Here is a 19,423-nt window from a genome sequence, read left to right on the forward strand (position 1 = left end):
TGGGATGAAGATATAGGGGGGGAGACGGTGTGCGAGGGGTGAGATAGAGAGGGTGAGGGTCTGAAAGGGGGAGCCAGAGAGAGACGGAGACAGACTCACTGCTCTCGGAGCAGACTGAGAGCAGATTTCCATGGCCTCCACATTGTAACCGTGTTAGCATATTGCGTGACAGCCCATTGTGCGGTGACTGACAGTGAGTGGTAGAGGGGCGGTTTGCACGCGTGCGTGTGTCTCTCCTTGCGTGTGTGTGTTTGTGCGTGTGCTAGTGTGTGTGTGTGTGCGTGTGTGTGTGTATGCGTGTGTGCGTGTGTGTGTGTGCGAGTGTGTGTTTGTAAGTGTGTGTGTTTGTGCGTATGTGTGTGTGTGTGTGTGTGTGTTTGTATGTGTGTCTGTATGCGTGTTTGCGTGTGTGTGTGTGTGCGTGTGTGTGTGTGTGCGTGTGTGTGTGTGTGTGCGTGTGTGTGTGTGTGTGCGTGTGTGTGTGTGTTTGTGTGTGTCTGTGGGTGTGTGTGTGTGTAAGCGTGTGTTCGTGTGTATGTGTGTGTGTGAGTGGGTGTGGGTGTGTGCGTGTATTTGTGTGTGTCTGTGAGTGATCGGTTGGGTTTCATTCAGGAATTCCTCTGAGAAGTCACCTCCTCAGCCTCTGCTTGTCGCTACAACCAATTAACGTGATGCAGTGTTTGTGTGGTGTGTGTGTGTGTGTGTGTGCACGTGTGTGTGTGTGTGTGTGGGTGTGTGTGTGTGTGTGTGTGTGTGTGTGATGAAAGGGAGGCCTTGCTGCAAAATGGAAGGGACTTCTCCTAATCATTGCACTCTGGCCCGGCATAAAGGCAAAAAGGCCGCCTGTGCGATTTGAATTTGAATGGCATTTCTATTCCTCTTTCCTCTGCCTCTCTCTCTCTCTCTCTCTCTCTCTGTCTCTCTCTCTCTGTCCCTTCCCCTTTCTATTGCCCTAGCTACTCGTGGGCCGCTCAAAAGAGGCGCAACAATGGCGGCGCACACAGCAAATCAGGCTAATAGTGCTAATAAGTTGAGCGCCGGGTCCTCACTCCTCAGTGTTGACACATTTCTCTGTTTCTGTGGCTAAACAGGAACTCAAGTGTGTTTGGCAGCGCAGGAAGCATATTCCTTTAATGGAGTGTGGACCCCAAGCTGAGTACCATGTGCTCATTCTGTGTGTCTATGGGGAGAGAAGGGGCGGGGGGTGGGGGGAGTTTGAACAACAAAACCGACTCTGAGGAGAGGTGGCGAGAAGATAATTAACTGGCGGAAAAGCCCCGGAGCGACGCGATACTGGTAAAGTGTAATTTAGGTGTTTTTTTTTCCTCGTTGAAGTTTTTTCCCTTTATACTTTGCTTTAAAAAAGAGAGAGAGGGCAGCAATCTGTCTGTCACCATTTTAATTAATACCGCCGGTTGGTGGTGGAAGCCATTTGATTCTTTTTTAGGGCCGGAACAGCTTAATAAAGAGAGCCACCTTGACAGCCCTCAGCAAGGTGTCTGGCTACCTCTCCCCTACCTGGCTCTGTGTGTGTCGCAACGGGCCCGGTCAGAGGCACGCCGCACACACTCGGGTTCATGCGAGTTCTCGTTCGGTTGGGGAAGGGTGGGGTCGAGGGGGGGGGGGGGAGGAAGGTTGGGAGAGAGGGGGAGGGTGGGAGAGGACAGGTCAAACAAACAGAGCGGGGAGGTGTGATTAAGGGCTCAGAGCGCTGCTGCTCGAGGTCTGAGATAAAGCCCTCACCTGTCTGCTCCCTTCCCAGTGAGGCCTGAGCTCTGAGGAACTGGTCCGCATTCCTCCACCTTCATACCGGTCCGCCTGGCCGGCCCCTTCATACCTGCCCCCAACCCCCCCGGCAACAGACTACTGCTTCTCGTCAGTATTCTCCCAAAAAGAAAGTCTTAAACAAATACATATTTCTTGATAGGCTTGTAACTCTTGCTCCTCTCTGTGTGCATTTGCCGTGTGTGTGTTCATGTGTGTCCATGTTTGTTTGTGAACGTGTCTGTGTGTGCGCAGGTCAGTGTGTGTGCGTGTGTGTGTGTGTGTGCGTGTGTGGAGCTGTCAATCGCGGCTTTAGGGACAAATGTTTCCGTGGCCACCCCTGTTATTAGGCCTGCCCTGTTATTACGGGATTAGATTGTAGGGGTTGGCTATACATGCGTGCATGATTGTGAGTGAGTGTGTGTGTGTGTGTGTGTGTGTGTGTGTGTCTGGGTGTGCAGGTGAGTGTGCGTGGTTGCATTTGCGTGACTTTACCTCACATTGTTTGTATTTCTCACAGCATTACCGCACACGCCGACAAAACAAGTGAATTTACGGCCTTGTCCTTTCCCTCTGTGCCCGAGTGTTTTTTTTTGGGCTAATCCCAGGTGTGAATTCCTGCTTCATCATTAATAATCACAAACAAAAGGTCCCTATAACAAGGTTAGACAAACATTGAGCCACGCCTTCAGTAGTCTGGCCAGGCAGCCGCTTCAGCCATACCTGCGGTCTCAGCGGTTATGAGAGGTTATGTTACGACGAATATTTAATGTCATGAGAAAACGACCAGATGACAAAAGCCAGGACAATTAAAGGAAACAGAAATGTAAGAGAAATTATAAAAATAGATCTGCATTTGGGATACTGTTCCCGGTAGGTGTTCCCGGTGAGTCAGAATGTCGAACCCACTAGCAAAACCCTTTTCCCTTTCTATCCCCTGTCCTGTCCATTTTATGCTTAATCCTTTAACGATTTAAATCGGACACGCCTAGATTTGATACAGGGAAGTGCCAACAGAAAGTACATTCTGTTGTCTTTCTCTCCCTGAATCGGTCAGTCCGGTTATTCTTCAAAACACATTACAGGGGCCGCGATTGTGGTTCCAAAAGCATTCAGTTGGCTTTAAAAAAGAAAAGAGAGCCTCTTTTCACTCTCTGTTTTTTCTATTGCTGTCTCTCTCTTTGTGTTCCCTATTATGTTATTCTGGCTATAGCTCCCAACACAAGGGACGTTTGGCCACACTCACACACAGGTGTCTCGCTGCAGAGCCAATCTAGCTCCTCTTTCTAGACTTCCCATACCGATTTTAATGTTTCATTTCATTTGCTTATTCCTTTATGCATATATTTACATATGGACGCATACACACACACCACACGCACACACACAGACACACACACACACACACACACACACACACACGCACGAACACACACACACACACACACACACACAAACTTACACACACACACACATACACACATAAAACAGATTGACTATAAAAACCCACACTTTTAATATGCACACACACATTCACACCCTGACCAAACAGAGTAACACACAAACGCACACACACCCGCGTGCCCGCCACACAAGCGCAGGCATAAAGGGATACGCACAGACAGCGGGGGGGAGAGAGAGAGAGAGAGAGAGAGAGAGAGAGAGAGAGAGAGAGAGAGAGAGAGAGAGGGAGACAGAGAGAGAGGGAGAGAGAGAGAGAGAGGGAGAAAGAGAGAGAGGGAGAGGGAGAGAGAGAGAGGGAGAGGGAGAGGGAGAGAGAGAGAGAGAGGGAGAGAGAAAGGGAGAGAGGGAGAGAGGGAGAGAGAGAGAGGGAGAGAGAGAGAGGGAGGCGGGTGGTTTGGTGGGCGGGGAGTGGTCAGGTTAGGAGAGGGTCATCCAGCGTTTTCTCTGCGCCCCATTGACTCTGGATTGACCCTCTATTGTGGGCACAATGCACGGCTTTACTCTGAGCACACACATGCACAAGCACATGAAAACAAAAAAAAACACACACACAAAGACACTGTAGGTCAGAACAAAACCGAAGCGTGCAGAAACACAAATCACTGAGTCAGTCTGCAGGTGCGTTTGTCCGGCGATATAGTACTTTGCATGTCATTTTCCTATCCGCCAACAATTTGGTTCCCTCTCGCTCATCCTCCCGCTCTCTCTCTCTATCTCTCCCTCTCTCTCTGTCTCTCTCCTAATCCCTCTCTCGCCTGTGTCATTGGGTTTCAACGGACGTAGTCGTTTTCAGTGAGGTCAGCTGCACCCGTTCCCCAGCCAATCCCGGTGTGGCGTGACGAGGTCATAACAATAATAACATGCTGGGGACGGCCAAGGTGTATCATTTGCCTACCTCCCTACTTCTCCCCTCCCTCCCTCCCTCCCTCCCTCCCTCCCTCTCCACCTGGCCTCCTAGCTGTCTACCTCCCACCCTACTTCTCCCCCTCCCTCCCTCCCTCCCTCCCTCTCCACCTGGCCTCCTAGCTGTCTACCTCCCTCCCTTTTCCCCCTACATCCATCCCCCCCCCCCCTCCTCCCCACCCCACCCAAATCATACTCTGTCATGGGCCATGAGTCAGGGGAAAATCCCACTGCTAAAGAACACCAACACGCAAGGCTCGCGGACATGAAGTCACAGGCCCCACCGTGTACGCTGATAAACACAGGCCAGAGGTGTTGCCGACTCCTGGGAGAGACAGATGTGTGTCACCGGGAAAACACTGGAAGCATCCAAGGTTGTTTTTATCAGAGGATGTGGTTACCATTGTGGAGGGGGATGGAATTCACCTAAGGCGCCATGAGCCCCCAGAAATAGTTTTGTTTGAAGAAAACGTCCGTTGTTATCCGACGATCTGAGATGTTTGACGGATGACCCAGAGCCAGATGAGAGAAAACCCCCCGGACCGTTTTGGTGAAGGAGTTATTTACCGAACCAACCGTCATTTCTCTGCCGTCGGACAAAGGGTTTTATTTATTGCCCTGCGACAGCACACAAAGTGCTGAGCCCCGACCGAGGACAAAGGGAAGAGACCGTGAAACACGCTAGTAATTCATAAACGGCGTTCGGGGTGTATGGGGGGTGCCGCTGGGGACTGGGGGGTGAACCTTGACATGCCTAACAGCCGCGCGGCCGCACGGTTTTGTTACCGTCACAAACAGCTGTGCGTGTGAAATCACAGTAGAAACACACACACACACGAAGACACACACCTATACGCACGCAAACAAGCACAGAAATAAAAACTCGCTCGGGAGGAACACGAAGCAGACAAAACCCTGAGCCCTGAGCAGGTGAGGAGGAAGGAATAATCCCATCCAGCCGGCGACGGTGTAATCGGCAGCCTGGTTGTTGCTGCTGCTGCTGCTGCTGCTGTTGCTGTTGTTGGTGTTTTTCTTCGTCAGCTCTGGCGGCATTTCATCATCTTTTACCGCCTTGTAGGACAGTGCGGCGCTCCGGATAATAACTGGCGCCGCACACCGCGCCCCTGAGCGGCAGGCAGTAAAAAACAACGTTTATAGTGTCTCTCTCTCTCCCGCGTCTTCTGTCATCGCTCTGAAGCTCGCCCGCCCGCCGCGGTACAAAGACAAAGGGAGAGAGAGCTAGACAAAGACACAGAGAGAGAACAACAGAGAGAGAGTCAGCGAGAGAGAGAGAGAGAGAGAGAGACTGTTGCCTGTACGGTGTATTGTATACTCAATGTTTGTGTGTTGGTGTCTCTCCGTGCATACGTGGGTGAAAGGGGACACGGTAGGAGGAAAGTGAAGTGTGCGTGTTTGTGTCTATGTGTGTGTATGAGAGTGTTTACACAAGTGACCTTGTATGTCTGTACAATGTGAACGGCAGACCAAACACGGCGGTAATATGCGGCACGCTGACCTTTGTTCCGGTCAAGAGCCCCACCTTTCTCTTGCCTTGGTTTATGACCCTCCTCAGCCGTCTGTTGGCCTGTATATCTTCCTAGTTTACAACCTGTTACACACTGTGTGTGTGTGTGTGTGTGTGTGTGTGTGTGTGTGTGTGTGTGTGTGTGTGTGTGTGTGTGTCTGGGGGGGTCCTAGTGTGTGTAGATGTTTGTGTTCAAGTGTGTGTGTAGTTGTGGTTGTATTGTAGTGTGTGTGTGTGTGTGTGTGTGTGTGTGTGTGTGTGTGTGTGTGTTCTTAATGTGTGTGTGAGTGTGCGGGGGAGGGGGGGTGTGGGTGTTATTAGTATGTGTGTGTGTGTGTGTGTGTGAGTGTGTGTGAGTGTGTGTGTGTGGGAAGTGGAAAACCCTGTTGTTGTTTCCTCCTCCTGTAAAAAAAAAGCAAGTGTCTAATTAAAACTAATTAGGATTATAAAACACTAAAACAACACACAATACCTGCCCAATGCCCCGCTGAGATCTATCAATGTGTCGTCTGTCTGTCTCTCCGCTCGTCGAATGAAACCCAAGTTTATTTACGCGGTTCCGTTTTTTAAGCGCCGTGCGTTCGTTAGGGACATTAACGCCGTGCGGCCGTTGGAATCATATCGCTCTCCGTTGTTCCCCGGGCGATACGTTCTGACAGTTGGTTTACGACGGCATTGTAAACCTCTGAAAACTGAAAATTGAAAGTGCCTTATCGGTGTTCTCTGCGCCTGTTTCCTCCTTGTCTCACCTACTGTTTTATGGTCTGTTTCCCTTCACAGAGACTCTGATGGACACCAAGTGGGCCACGACAGAATTAGCCTGGACATCACACCCTGAGACCGGGGTGAGTGCACTGTGTTTTATGTGTGCGATCGTGTGTGTGATCGTGTCTCTGCGTGTGTGTGTGTGTGTGTGTGTGTGTGTGTGTGTGTGCGTGTGTGCCCGCTAAGCACGGCAGCTTAGTGTTATCCCAACAGAAAAGATAAGAGAGGGTAATGTGATAGCCAAACAGACGGTGGACAGCACAAAGGAGGGAGGCATGCGCTGTGCGTGTGAAGGTTGAATCGGCCGTCCCTGATCTCTGTGGAAACCATTAGCCGTCGCAACTCTCAGACGAGAACCCGTGTGCGAGCGTGCCAAGAGGACGCGCCGCTTAGCGTGCCGAATCGAAACGCCGCGGTCAGATTTCCAGCCGGCACCGCCCTCACCACAGACGTCCCCCTTTTCTCCTCCCGCTTCGCTGCGCTCCGAAAATGTGTAGGTAAAACGACCCGGGTTTTTTTTGTTGCCGCTGTTCGTCATCGCCCTGTAAAACGCCGTGAAATGTGTCCGCTGGCCCCCCGAAGGCGCGACCGGGACCCGGAGGTTGGGCGGGGAGGGTCCGTCCAAATCTTCCCGGACACAAAGTGGCCATGACAGCGAGGGCCCTGGGTTGCCCATGTGGTCCCTGGGACGAACACAGAGGCAGGAAGAAGCGTTGACCTCCCCTTCACTACACTTCAAAGTTCCACTGTGGCGGGCCCCTCCCCGAGGCCCTTTGTGGCGGGGGCCCCTTTAGAATTTAGCAGAGGTTGCGCCTCATCTTTTGGAGAAGGGGGGGGGGGGGGGGGGGGGGTATTTATGTCATTCAAACCCATCTTCATGAGCCGGCGGTGCTATCCCAGCTGTTCCGAGTCCCTCCCCCGTCCCCGTCCCCGTCCCCGTCCCCGTCCCCGTCCCGTCCTGTCCCAGCCCCCCTCTGCTCATCAGTGGCCCGTCTCCTTCAGCCCCTTCCTCCCCCTCTGGAGGTTCATTAGTGACGGAACCCACTAATGACGCCGCCGCCCCCCCCCAGCGAGCCCAATCACAAGGAAGTCGTCTCCTCCTCAGCCCGGCTTCGCTCTCTCTTCCCCACCCCCCTTCCTCTCTAGGCCTTCCGCTCCACCTCTCTGCTCAAACCAGGAGGTCAAACGCTAAGGAGCGAAGCGGCCCTTCTAGTTCGGAAGCTTTGCGACCACGGACCCACGGACGGCCCTTTCTCTTTTGGGGTGGGGGGGGGGTTGAGGGTGCAGAACCCCCAAACCCACGGCAGATGCTCCCTTTCAGAGCGTCCACATACAGTGGAATGGCACCAGATTTCCCCCGTCACTCGAGGGGTGGGGCGCCCTCTCCCTTTCATTCCCCCCCCCACCTCTATCTCTCTCTCTCTCTCTCTCTCTCTCTCGCTCTTCCTTTATTCCATGGGAGGATTAACCTCACCCTTTCTTTGTCGGGTCTCGTGTCACAGCAGAAGGCACCTCAGTCGTGGTGGTTATCTGGTGGACTCAAAGGGAAGAAGATTATGCCCCGCCTCCCACCATCCCCCGTTGCAAGGGTGCCTTCAGTTTGACGGACAGGAAGCTTTTTCCGATGTTTTTGTTTCAGATATTTTCCAGAGAAAGTCAAAGACGGAGAGAGAACAGGGGGGGCAGGGAGACAGGAGCCACACACACACACACACACACACACACACACACACACACACACACACACACACACACACACACCTCTGTTTGTTTGTGTGTGTGTGTATACCTGTGTACAACTGTGTTTTATTAATCCATTTTTCCGCAGCTGATTCAGCATTCCTGAATGTGTTTCAATTAAATCAGTGGTTGGTGTGTGTCTATCGCATTGTATATGCGCGTGTGTGTGTACATGTGCATGCCCATGTACGACTGTGCTGTGTACATTGATCAAAACAGACAGACCCCTTAAGGGGGGGTATTCCACTTCCCAGCCTGGGGTTAGTGCCTTAACTCAGACCCATAATGAGGCCCAGAGGGAGCGCATTGATAACAGCAGTGATAGCTAGGTAACCTATCGCAGCCCGCAGCCCATACAAGGAGGTAATAACCAGGGGGTAACATAACATCAGACATACAGGGCTGCATGCATTCTGATAGCAGGCTTAAACAAGCTCCCCCAAACACAGCCCGCTTCCCCGCACTGGCTTTCTCGAAAACCATCTGGTTTGTAAAATCGTACATTAGTCAACAATGCTTTGAAACGTCTCGGATCGTCCGTCTGACGCTTTTGCTTGCGTTTATCACCGGGGAAATTTGAGGGGGGGAAGTTTGCGCGTGGGGGGAGGAGTTTGAGATTCAGAGCTTAAACAGCTCTTAGCCTACTTCTCAACTTTTCTACGTTTCTTTTTACATCTTACACACTATCCAGGGTCCTCTGATTGTAAAAGGACAATGCAAGAAATGGAGTAGCTATTTGATTCTCACGTAACCATTCATCTGGTCGGAGTGGATCGATGCTGAACCTGAGCCTCTTCCAAAGGGCCTACTTATTAATCCGGGGCTTGTTCGAGTGAAGCCTCGCCCTGTGTGTCCCGACCGCTGTTGTGCGCTCTCCACAGGACGCTTGGAAGTCTCAGTCACACATAGAAACACAAATCCCTCTCACACACACACAAACACAGACAGACAACTACACACAGGCAAACACACAGTCAAATTAATAGCACAGAACAGCGGGCGTGTTTTGGAAATGTAAACAGAGGCACACATTTAGCACCGGCAAGCTCAGACTATGGGGCGCAGCCCCGCGGTGGGTGATTTATTATAGTGAACTAAATGCCCATTGACACTTCATGCTTTTAGCATGAAGTGTCTATTGACCTGTGATGGTGATTATCGATTCCCTAGTGGCGCTTCCCTCTGAGCTCTACTCCCTCCGGCCAGTCCATCGCTTAAATGCCAAAGTCAAGCTTAACCTCTCTCTCCCGCTCACTGTCTGTACGTCTCTCTCCCTTTCCCTATCTCGTCCCCTGAGGGTTAAACGAATAGCTGTGTCTTTCTACATCCATACTCACCGTGTTCATTACGACGCGCAGGAAATAACGAAGACGATGTAGGAGAAACAATTTAGCTCCTCCATATGTTGAAGTATCCTTCAGACGACGATCCGATGCTTCACTGTTAGGTTCATGAATTAAGTAAGTTAAGTATTCGCATTGTTTTTCTTTTGTTTGCGTGCGTTCACCTTGTCAGAAGGAACCTTGGGAAAGTGTCTCTGCACGGTTTAAGAGACCAACCTGTGACTTGGCTACACACAATTATAAAGCTCAATTTCCAGCCAGTGTGCACAATTATTGTGTGTTCCTCTTATAATGAATCAGTGGGGATATAAGTACAGGTTATTCGGGGGAAGGAATGTGCACGTATTAAATGCATGCACGACACACATGCAGCGCAATAATGCCTATTTGAGGGAACGATTTAATGGTAATGTCCTCATTGCAGATTGAAAAACACATTTCATTACGGAGTCTAACTGCAAAACTCTCAGTGCCTATTTAGCCTTCGCTCATCTAATGAAGCTGGTAATCAAAGTTTAGAAAATTAAATCCCATTTTATCCTTGGTAATTCGTCCCCTGAGTTCCTCGGTGGCACCATACGATGTGAAAGAGTGTAGAAATGGAAAGCATGAAGGTTAACCGCCGCCTGTATCCCCACTGTGTTAGAGGACCGCGCGTTCAATGCGCAGTAATTGAGGCCTAATTGGTTGCGAGGCACATTTGCTGCTTCTTACCGAAGGGGAGGGGGTAAACAGGCGGCGCTGACTGCGGCGGAGGAAAGCGTGGCTGACACTCTGCTGTAATTGTGATGAATTTTTCTGTCATGGCACCCCACTCGTCGCTACGGTAACCGAGGATGAAACGGGCGATTGAAGAAAACAAAAAAAAAAACATGGGAGGGGGAAATACCCGAGCAGAGCTTCCTAAAACACCTTGAACACCAAACCGTCACAAAGTAAAAAGATAAATAAAGCACAGGATTAAAATTCCCCCAGGTTTTAAAGTGTGCGTTGTTTGGTGCAAAGTTTCCTCATTTTGCATGGACATCCCATGCCGCTCATTTGGATGTTACTGGAAGAACTGGCCGTGTAAAAAAAAGGAATTTATATGATAAAGATCACGTCTGTTTGACTGTCTGTTTACATGCGTCCCTGTCTGTCGGTCTGAATGTCCGACTGGCTGTTTGCGTGTCTTGTTTTTTGTCTCTCTACCCAATCTCGTCTGTCCGCCATGTATTCCCCTCCACAGTAACGTCCTCCTAACCCCGAACAATCTTCTCCTACCCGCAGTGGGAAGAGGTGAGCGGCTACGACGATGCCATGAACCCCATCAGGACGTACCAGGTGTGCAACGTGCGCGAGCTCAACCAGAACAACTGGCTCCGCTCCGACTTCATCCCACGCAAGGACGTGCTGCGCGTCTACGTGGAGATGAAGTTCACCGTGCGCGACTGCAACAGCATTCCCAACATCCCCGGCTCCTGCAAGGAGACCTTCAACCTCTTCTACTACGAGTCCGACTCCGACTCGGCCACCGCCACCAGCCCCTTCTGGATGGAGAACCCCTACGTCAAGGTGGACACCATCGCCCCCGATGCGAGCTTCTCCATGCTGGAGTCGGGACAGGTGAACACCAAAGTCCGCAGCTTCGGCCCTCTCTCCAAGGCCGGCTTCTACCTGGCCTTCCAGGACCTGGGCGCCTGCATGTCGCTCATCTCCGTGAGGGTCTTCTACAAGAAGTGCTCCACCACCATCGCCAACTTCGCCGTGTTCCCGGAGACGGCCACGGGCGCCGAGGCCACGTCCCTGGTCATCGCCCCGGGCACCTGCGTGCCCAACGCCCTGGAGGTCTCGGTGCCCCTGAAGCTGTACTGCAATGGGGACGGGGAGTGGATGGTCCCTGTCGGTTCCTGCACGTGCTCCTCTGGGTTTGAACCGGCCATAAAGGAAACCCAGTGTCAAGGTATGTGCTTCTGACAGGTCTCTGGATGTATTTCGGCCGTCCGGGTCAATCCATGGCGATCCCCGGCCTTAGCTGCATCGTTGCCGCGTGTCTCTGACTCAGTCCTGACACGAGAGGCCATCACTCAGCCCCGCAGAGTAAACCGGTTGAAGTAATCTCCCGGCATGCCCGTAAATCTTTAGGAGCTCCAGCCTCCCCTGTTTTGTAGCTGACCACCTTGGAGAGGCACGGGGTAAAACTCTAATTTTACCAGGGCAAGAATTCAAATGATGCTTTCTGCACAATGACCTCCGTGTCAATGCCCCGCCCCGGGGAACACATGGCGGCCATTTGCTGATTGGCAGACCTCGCGCGCATTCGTGGGGATTGAACCAGTTGAACTACCTTTTTTTAAATTGGAATCTTCTCACTCTCTGTAGTTACTGCGGTGCCGTGTCACTCATAATATTACACACCGGGTTTGTAGCCTTGTTTCGCTTTTGGCAATTTAATCCCAGGGCGGCAGGCCGGGGCAGAAATAACACCCACTGCTGGGAGCTCCACCGTTCATATTCCTGACCCGAGGTTGAGGCAGAGGCTGCCTCTCGATAAACAAATGGAAATGCAGCGGGGGAGAGTCGGGGGGGAGGTCCCGTGCCTGTCCCTTTACGAGAGCACTACGGAGGCACCCGAGATAATGTCGGGGGGCCTGATGGAGAACACGATGGGTTCACAGAGGTTGAGCCCAAGGTGAATTAAAACAGCAGGGGGTGTCAACTGGAATGGAGTAGAGGTGACAGTGGGGGGGGGGGGGGGGGGGGGGGAGATGGAAGAGATGAGAAGTGGGAGGGTGGGAGGCGAAGATTGAGATGGAAGGGGGAAGCCAAAGGGAGGAGGATTGGGTCTGGGGGTTGGAGGTCAAACTGAGGGATGGCCAAACGAGAGACAGGCACTGTCAAGGTTATTGATCCAGCGGGGTTGATTGGAATGTGCCGATGCCTGTGCGTACGTGTGTGAGTTTGTGTTACGTTTGTGCCTGTGTGTGGGTGTGTGTGTGTGGGTTTGTGTGCCTGTGTGTGTGTGTGTACGTTTGTGCCTGTGTGTGTGTGTGTGTGGGTGTGGGTTTGTGCGTGTGTGTGTCTGTGTGTGTGTGTGTGTGTGTGTGTGTGTGTGTGTGTACGTTTGTGCCTGTGTGTGTGTGTGTGTGTGTGGGTTTGTGTGCCTGTGTGTGTGTGTGTACGTTTGTGCCTGTGTGTGTGTGTGTGTGTGTGGGTTTGTGCCTGTGTGTGTGTGTGTGTGTGTGTGTGTGTGTGTGTGTGTGTGGGTTGCTGCACAGGCTTGAATGTCAGCACCTCCCTGTAACCCCTTCCAGTATAAAGCATGCGGCAGCGTCCCTCTTTCTCTTTAATCCGAGAAGGTGGAGGATAAAAGACAGGCGGAGCCTCTGGGGGTAATTATTCCGAGGCGCACGTCAACGGGACGAGCGCCGCCTTGGAATTACGGACTGTATGTGTTAAATAGATTCCCACCGGAAGAGGTGTGGCCAAGTGTTAGGAAAAGAGAGAGAGGGAGTCGAGTGAATTTAGTGTGAGGTGTGTGTGTGTGTGTGTGTCTGTGTGTGTGTGTGTGTGTGTGTTTGTGGTTAAAAACTCATTTGTTTGTTGCTGGCAGCTCAAGGTTGAAGCCCTGGCGACTGGCCCTGATAAAACGCTCCCTAATCAAGCCCTACCGGATACCACTAAGGATGAATCTCCTCTCCTTACTAGTCCCCTCTCCCCTCCTGCCTTCTCCTCTCCTCTCCTTCCTTCTCCTCACTACTCTCCTCCCTGCTCCTCTGTCAACTCCTCTCCTTTCCTGTCCATCCACCCTCCTCTCTATGGTGTCAACTCCCTTCTCCTCTCCTCTCCTCTCCTTCCTTCTCCTCACTACTCTCCTCCCTGCTCCTCTGTCAACTCCTCTCCTTTCCTGTCCATCCACCCTCCTCTCTATGGTGTCAACTCCCTTCTCCTCTCCTGTCACTCCCCCCTTCCCTTGTCTCCTAGCCCATCCCTAGGCCCTTCATCTATTGTCAGTCATTTAACCTCACCTATTCTTCCGTTCCACCCAGCCTCTGCTCGTCCCTGCTCTCTCCCCTCTCTTTTTTAATCATATTCTGGTCATCCTTTCCTCTGTTCTCCTCTGTTCTTTTTTTCCTCCTCTCTCTCTACCTCTCTCTCTCTCTCTCTCCCTCTCTCTCTCACCCACCCAACCTCCCTCTCTCTCTCCCTTCTCTGATGCGAAGGACGTTGCTCTCATTAATACTACGGCAGAGTTACAGTAGGGGCGGCTGCATAAATATTAATCAAACCCAAGCCTTTCCTTTTTTCCCTCCTCCTCCTACCTCTTCTGATTTCACTTCACTTATTTTTCAGACCCTCCATTCCTGTTCTTCTTCTTCTCCCCTCCCTCTCCTGCGCCACAATTTCCAATTTCAGCCCACATTCTAATCAGTTCCTTAAGCTCCTCGCTCTGCATGAGAGGGTAGGAGACAGCGGGTGGAGGGGGGAGGAGGAGGGAGGGAAGGAAGGAGGGAGACAAAAAAAAGAACCTGCAGGATTAGCATTTTCTATGCACCCCCCCACCCCCAACACCCCCCCCCCCCCCCCCCCCCCCCCAACACCCCTCACACACCCCACCACCACCTCTTCCTCCAGTTCCCTCCATCATCCGCGCAGCTCCTTAAACAGGGGGGGTTGAAAGGATGAGGGGGGGGGGGGAGTTGGTGGTAAGGGGTGACCCCCTTTTACCTCACTTGAAGTGGATTGATCAGCACTTTTAAACCTTCACAGTAAAAGAGGCTTAATTTATACTTTTTTTTCCTCGAAAAGAGCTCCCCTAAGCAGCTCCTCATTGGTCGACCGTGTTTTGGAGAGGAGAAAGAAGACTCCCACCTCACCATGTTTTCACTGAAAGGCTTGATGTGCTTGAATTCTGTGAAGTGCGCACGATGTTTCCTATAATGTTGGCGGGCACACCTTTTTTTTTTTAGAGCAGTGGTCACCTGGGTCGCCGGTTTTTATCAGGCAGGACTTCCTGTTCACTGCAGGTATAGATTACACACTGCCTATGGGTGCAGACTACACTGATTAATGGAGGAGCAAGCAAACACATTCTGAGCTAATGTAAACAGTAGACGGATGTATCTCTATGCTAATATTTAATTTAAGGCAAAGACGGGGTGACTAAACATGGCGTGGGATCTGCAACTGCTGACTCTCCACCGGGGACAAAAGAAGCAAAGGTTAACCAATCCCAGCACAGTGTTGTATTTTTCGGCGGGGAAAAAAAAGAGTGTCCTTGACATTGACGAGGGATTGTGCAAAGTGGACCTGTAGACTCGCCGTCTCTATCGCTCTCCCTCCCTGACCTGCTCCCGCCCTTTTACAAAGGGCCGCCATGGCAGCCTCAATCATCTTTTAATGACGCAGTTTATCAAAGATATTGAGCCTTTCAAAGGGCCTCGCATCCCAGTGCCACAGACACTCTGTAACTTATTAACTGAGTTATAAACTCTCAAACGGTCTCCTACGAGCGGTGGAAAATGGCGCGAACAGAGGCCACTATTGTTTTTTATCGAGATTTCCCGTGCTGACCCTTTGATGGGGATCAGTCGTGTTAAGGCCAGGTAGTTGGTGTTTTTCCATAAAATGCAAAATGCATGATGAGGTATGACCTCCATGGTTAAATTCACCCAAGGGCAAAGGCTCCCGTCTTGAGCAATGCTGCTTAGCATAGCAGTCCTGCGTGTGTTGCATTGCAAGGAACTAAGTTGAATTCAAGGCAAATATAACACAAATATACGTGCAACATTTTGTTTATGAATGTTTATTTAGTAAATGAATCATACATGAATCCTCCTCATCTCCACGTTTCTCCCCAACAGCCTGCAGTCCCGGTACCTTCAAGTCCAAGCAGGGTGAAGGGTCCTGCTTCCCCTGCCCGACCAACAGCCGCGCCAGCTCCGGAGCCGCCAGCATCTGCTCCTGCAGGAACGGCTTCTACCGCTCGGACGCCGACCCCCCCGACTCCCCCTGTACCAGTAAGTCAACGGCTAACAGGCTAACAGCTCACAGCTAACAGCTAACAGCTAACAGCTTACAGCTAACTGATCCCTGCTAACATGACAAGGAATACAGGTTTCCGGATATTTATTTTCTTTAATTGAGGTAGTTTGTTGCATTTACATAACATTATGGGACATTCATCCAAAGTGACTTATCTACTTTCCACAGAACATCTGCATCGAAGCCTATCGGCAAACATTCACTGAACTTAGCAGAAGATTGGCGCCTTTCAGTCTGCTTCTGAACTATGCCGGGTGCCATTCCCATCTTTCCGCCTGAACGGCAATCAATTGTCTTTTTCGTCTTGCCTGTTGTCATCCAGATGTTATCATCAGTGACTCCCAACTTGTCCTACCCAAGGCAGAGTTGGGGATTTTTATCTGAAAGGAGGTGCCACAGTTTGGACTAAAGTAATGCAGGAACTAATCCATTTACGGGTAAAGAGAAAGAAAGCTCTGTTGTAGTCAGGCGGGGGGTTTGATTCTCCCACAGTGTGCTCGCAGATAAGGCTCTAGTAATTGGATAAAATGTGGCGGTTCTTAGGCAATAGTTTCTTCTACTTGCCCCAGTTACTTCCACACTTTAAGCAGCCAGTCACACACACCCAAACAGCTCCCACCACCACATGCTTAACCTTTACACGCCATACATATTCATAATGTGAACTCCGTCCTCTCTCGTCTCTCTAAACAACTTCCAGGACAATGTCTTTTTCTCTCTCGCTATTCTAGAAATAAAATGCTCTAGTTCTCCATAGTTGTTGAAAAATAGACTAATATCAGATCACGGATCACATCTTGCTATCTGGATTAAATAAATGGGTCACACATTCGGTGAGAATACAGCCAGGGAATGTAGACATTCGAAAATGTGGTTTAGTGACGCGAGCCACTGCTCCAAGGTGTATTTGTTTCCTGTGCACCACAGACGTCTCACGTGTCTTCAACACCACATCCTGATCTCACACCTTCCTCCCCCTCCCAGCGGTGCCCTCCCCCCCACGCAGCGTCATCTCCAACGTCAACGAGACCTCGCTGGTGCTGGAGTGGAGCGACCCGCGCGAGTCGGGCGGCCGCGACGACATCTTCTACAACGTCATCTGCAAGAAGTGCCTGCCCGAGCGCGGCATGTGCTCCCGCTGCGACGACAACGTGGAGATCTCGCCGCGCCACCTGGGACTGGTGCAGCGCCGGGTGGCCGTGCGCAACCTGCAGGCGCACACGCAGTACAGCTTCGAGATCCAGGCGGTGAACGGCGTCTCCAACAAGAGCCCCTACGCGGCGCAGTTCTCCGCCGTCAACATCACCACCAACCAAGCCGGTACGTCCCAAACCGCTGGTTAAAAGTGACATGTCACACCGCCACCAGGTGTGAGTGCGGTTAGCCTTTACAAGCCGTTTTGAAAATCGGCCTCTTCTGACATCACAAGTCTGCGTGTCCACCTAGATGAATGATGGATAGATCAGCAACGTTTGCTACAGTCCCACTCGGTAGGCTGGTACACCGAGCTATCCAGAACACAGCCCGGTTGTGATGTCAGAAGAGGCAAATTTTCAAAATAGCTTGTAATGGCTAATCACACTCAAACCTGGTGGTATAATATTTCATCTATACCATACCCCTGATGGCCTAGCTGCTATTTCCTGGAGAGAGATGCCTTCACACCTAACCGCCTGTAAATGATCAAATAACCCTGTAGTAAGCAAATGCAATGGGGTCTGTGAAAGCTGTGGTTTTGTGTGCGTGTAGGAGTATGTTACATATTCTTTAGATTATTTATTTAAGCAGGGATTGAAAAAGGATGGATGGGCTTGCAGGGGGTCCTGAATGGGCTTTAAGAGAGGCCTTGTGCGCACGCCCCCACACAATGGGCTCTCTCTACCAAGACTGCTGCGAATAGCAATAGCGTGGCAGCTAGCCTTAAGGGTGTTGAACCTGCATGTGTTAGCTGCCCACTGCCTCCAACTCACAACTCCTTCAGCCCACAGCAGTCGCGGTAACTGGGCCAACGTGCGGCAATCTGAATGCATCCCAATGTGATTTCACCCTGCAGAGATAAAAGCTCAACACATTTGACCCGATGCATGAGAGAAAATATGCGTTATGAAATGCAAAAGCGGGCTGGGAAATGCCTGCTGCGAGATGTACCCTTTCGTACAAAACATGGATTAAGCCTGCTCCTAATTTAATGAAAAGTAGAAAAAAACTAAAAAACATGTTTTGTAATTTTGCTCACCAAGGTAGATGTGGGTTGGCGGCAGTGTGTTGAGTAATTTGTTTAGTCTCTGCCTCAAATGTTCTGTCTAGACAGACCCAGCGTCACCCAGCCATCTCGTCCTCTCCCGGTCTCTTTCTCTCCCTCTCTTTCCCTCGCTCTGTCTGTCCCCCTCCCTCTCTCCTTATGCTATTCGTCTCAGTCCTCCTGCCCCTGAAAGAGGCCTCCGGAATGCTTTGTGTTTTTGGCCCAGGGGTCTAGGAGTTCCACACGGCTCTATGTGAGAGCCCCTTTGTTTTACGAGAGATCAGATGCTGGGGTGACAGGGAGCCCTGTCCATCCCTGGTTTTGGGGTCAGCTTAGAGCAGGAGGAGACCTCAAGGGGAGAAGGCGGGGGCAAAGAAGAACATCAACCATTATCAGATTATCTCCTCCTGTAGACCCAGGACCATCCCTGTCTTCACATTCCACTTTTAAGACCAAAAATAAATAGTGGAGCTGGTGATAAGCCCCTGGGGGCCACCTCCATGGTTACTCCAAGGGCCTCTCCCACAGTGGGCCCCTAATCCCCCAGGCTAGGGTGACCTGGGGATCTGACCAGGGGGCATTGTCTTCTGGGGAAGGGGGAGAGAGGAACCGGAGGAGGGCCTGGGTGGCTCGGCCTTTGCAGGGGAGGGTTTGGGGAAGTATGGGGAGAAAGAGAGAGGGAGGTCTGTTCACAAAGACGGCAGCAGAGGGAAAAACAGAAATACAAGGGGAAGGATCAAAGAACCGGACCTAGGGATTAAAAAGCTTTTAAGAAAGGAGGAGATGAGGGAGGCATGGACTGACAGAGGGATGGAGGAAGGGGAGAATGGCAGAGAGAAAGAGAGAGAGGGAGAGAGAGAGGGAGCAGGACTACAGGCTGCATCAAGATGAAATGAAAATCTGCCGAGAACAATGGTAGGGGCTGGAAACCGGAGATGGGTAGAACTTGTTATCTTTGGAAAGAGAGAAATAGCAACAACAACCTTAACAACCTTTAAATTGACTGTTGAGGTTACAAAAGAGAATAACAGGGAGAGAAGGGAGAATGAGTCAGAGGTATAGAACAAACCAGGATTTCGAAATAAGGAAAATCAGACATTAGAAAGCAGACAGTACTTAAAAAGCTAAAAGTCGCTCGCATAACAAAAGCATGAACTGCTTAGGTGGGTGGCTTGACAGTGCGTTCAAGGATTGTACTGCGGTTTGTGTACAAGTTTGTCTGTATTTTAAAATAAAAAGAGGAAGCAGTAGCACAGCATACCTGCCCTTTTTATAGATATGTTTCATATGCATTGCAAGTTTATATCATCATTTTCTGTACACCGGAAAACATGAATTTCGTCATATTTTATAGCATCTCTTTAGTAGCTCACATTTCAAGACAGTAGAAGTACCAGAACAGTCAAAGTTTCTCCGATGTTCTTTTGCGATGTGAGCTGGGCGTATCCCGAGCTAAGTTGTCAGTTGTGTTGACTCCTTTGTCTCTCAACCTTTTCACTCTGCCAAAGGCTTCCGGAAGCCGGAATCTGAGCATTTAAAGGGTGGCCCTGCATACCTAATACAGTACAAAACAAAGCCATTCACCGTCAACCGTTTCGTATTTTGTCTTATTGTACAACTACAAGGATGCAGCGTCAGGAAATGAGAAGACAC

At 50.9% G+C, this 19,423-nt stretch overlaps 1 protein-coding gene across 6 annotated transcripts in view; it reads left to right on the forward strand.

Annotated features, from left to right (window-relative positions):
- Window positions 1-19,423, forward strand: part of ephb3b (eph receptor B3b) — a 63,424-nt gene that overhangs the window by 27,954 nt on the left and 16,047 nt on the right. For all 6 annotated transcript variants that reach the window (XM_079740230.1, XM_079740234.1, XM_079740232.1 and 3 more), the window contains exons 2-5: window positions 6,437-6,501; window positions 10,774-11,446; window positions 15,348-15,503; window positions 16,513-16,848. In XM_079740230.1, coding sequence (XP_079596356.1) covers window positions 6,437-6,501; window positions 10,774-11,446; window positions 15,348-15,503; window positions 16,513-16,848 — 1,230 coding nt within the window. The remainder of the gene's footprint in view (window positions 1-6,436; window positions 6,502-10,773; window positions 11,447-15,347; window positions 15,504-16,512; window positions 16,849-19,423) is intronic.

This window comes from Pollachius pollachius (assembly GCF_949987615.1).
Source record: "Pollachius pollachius genome assembly, chromosome: 7".
NCBI lineage: Eukaryota > Metazoa > Chordata > Actinopteri > Gadiformes > Gadidae > Pollachius > Pollachius pollachius.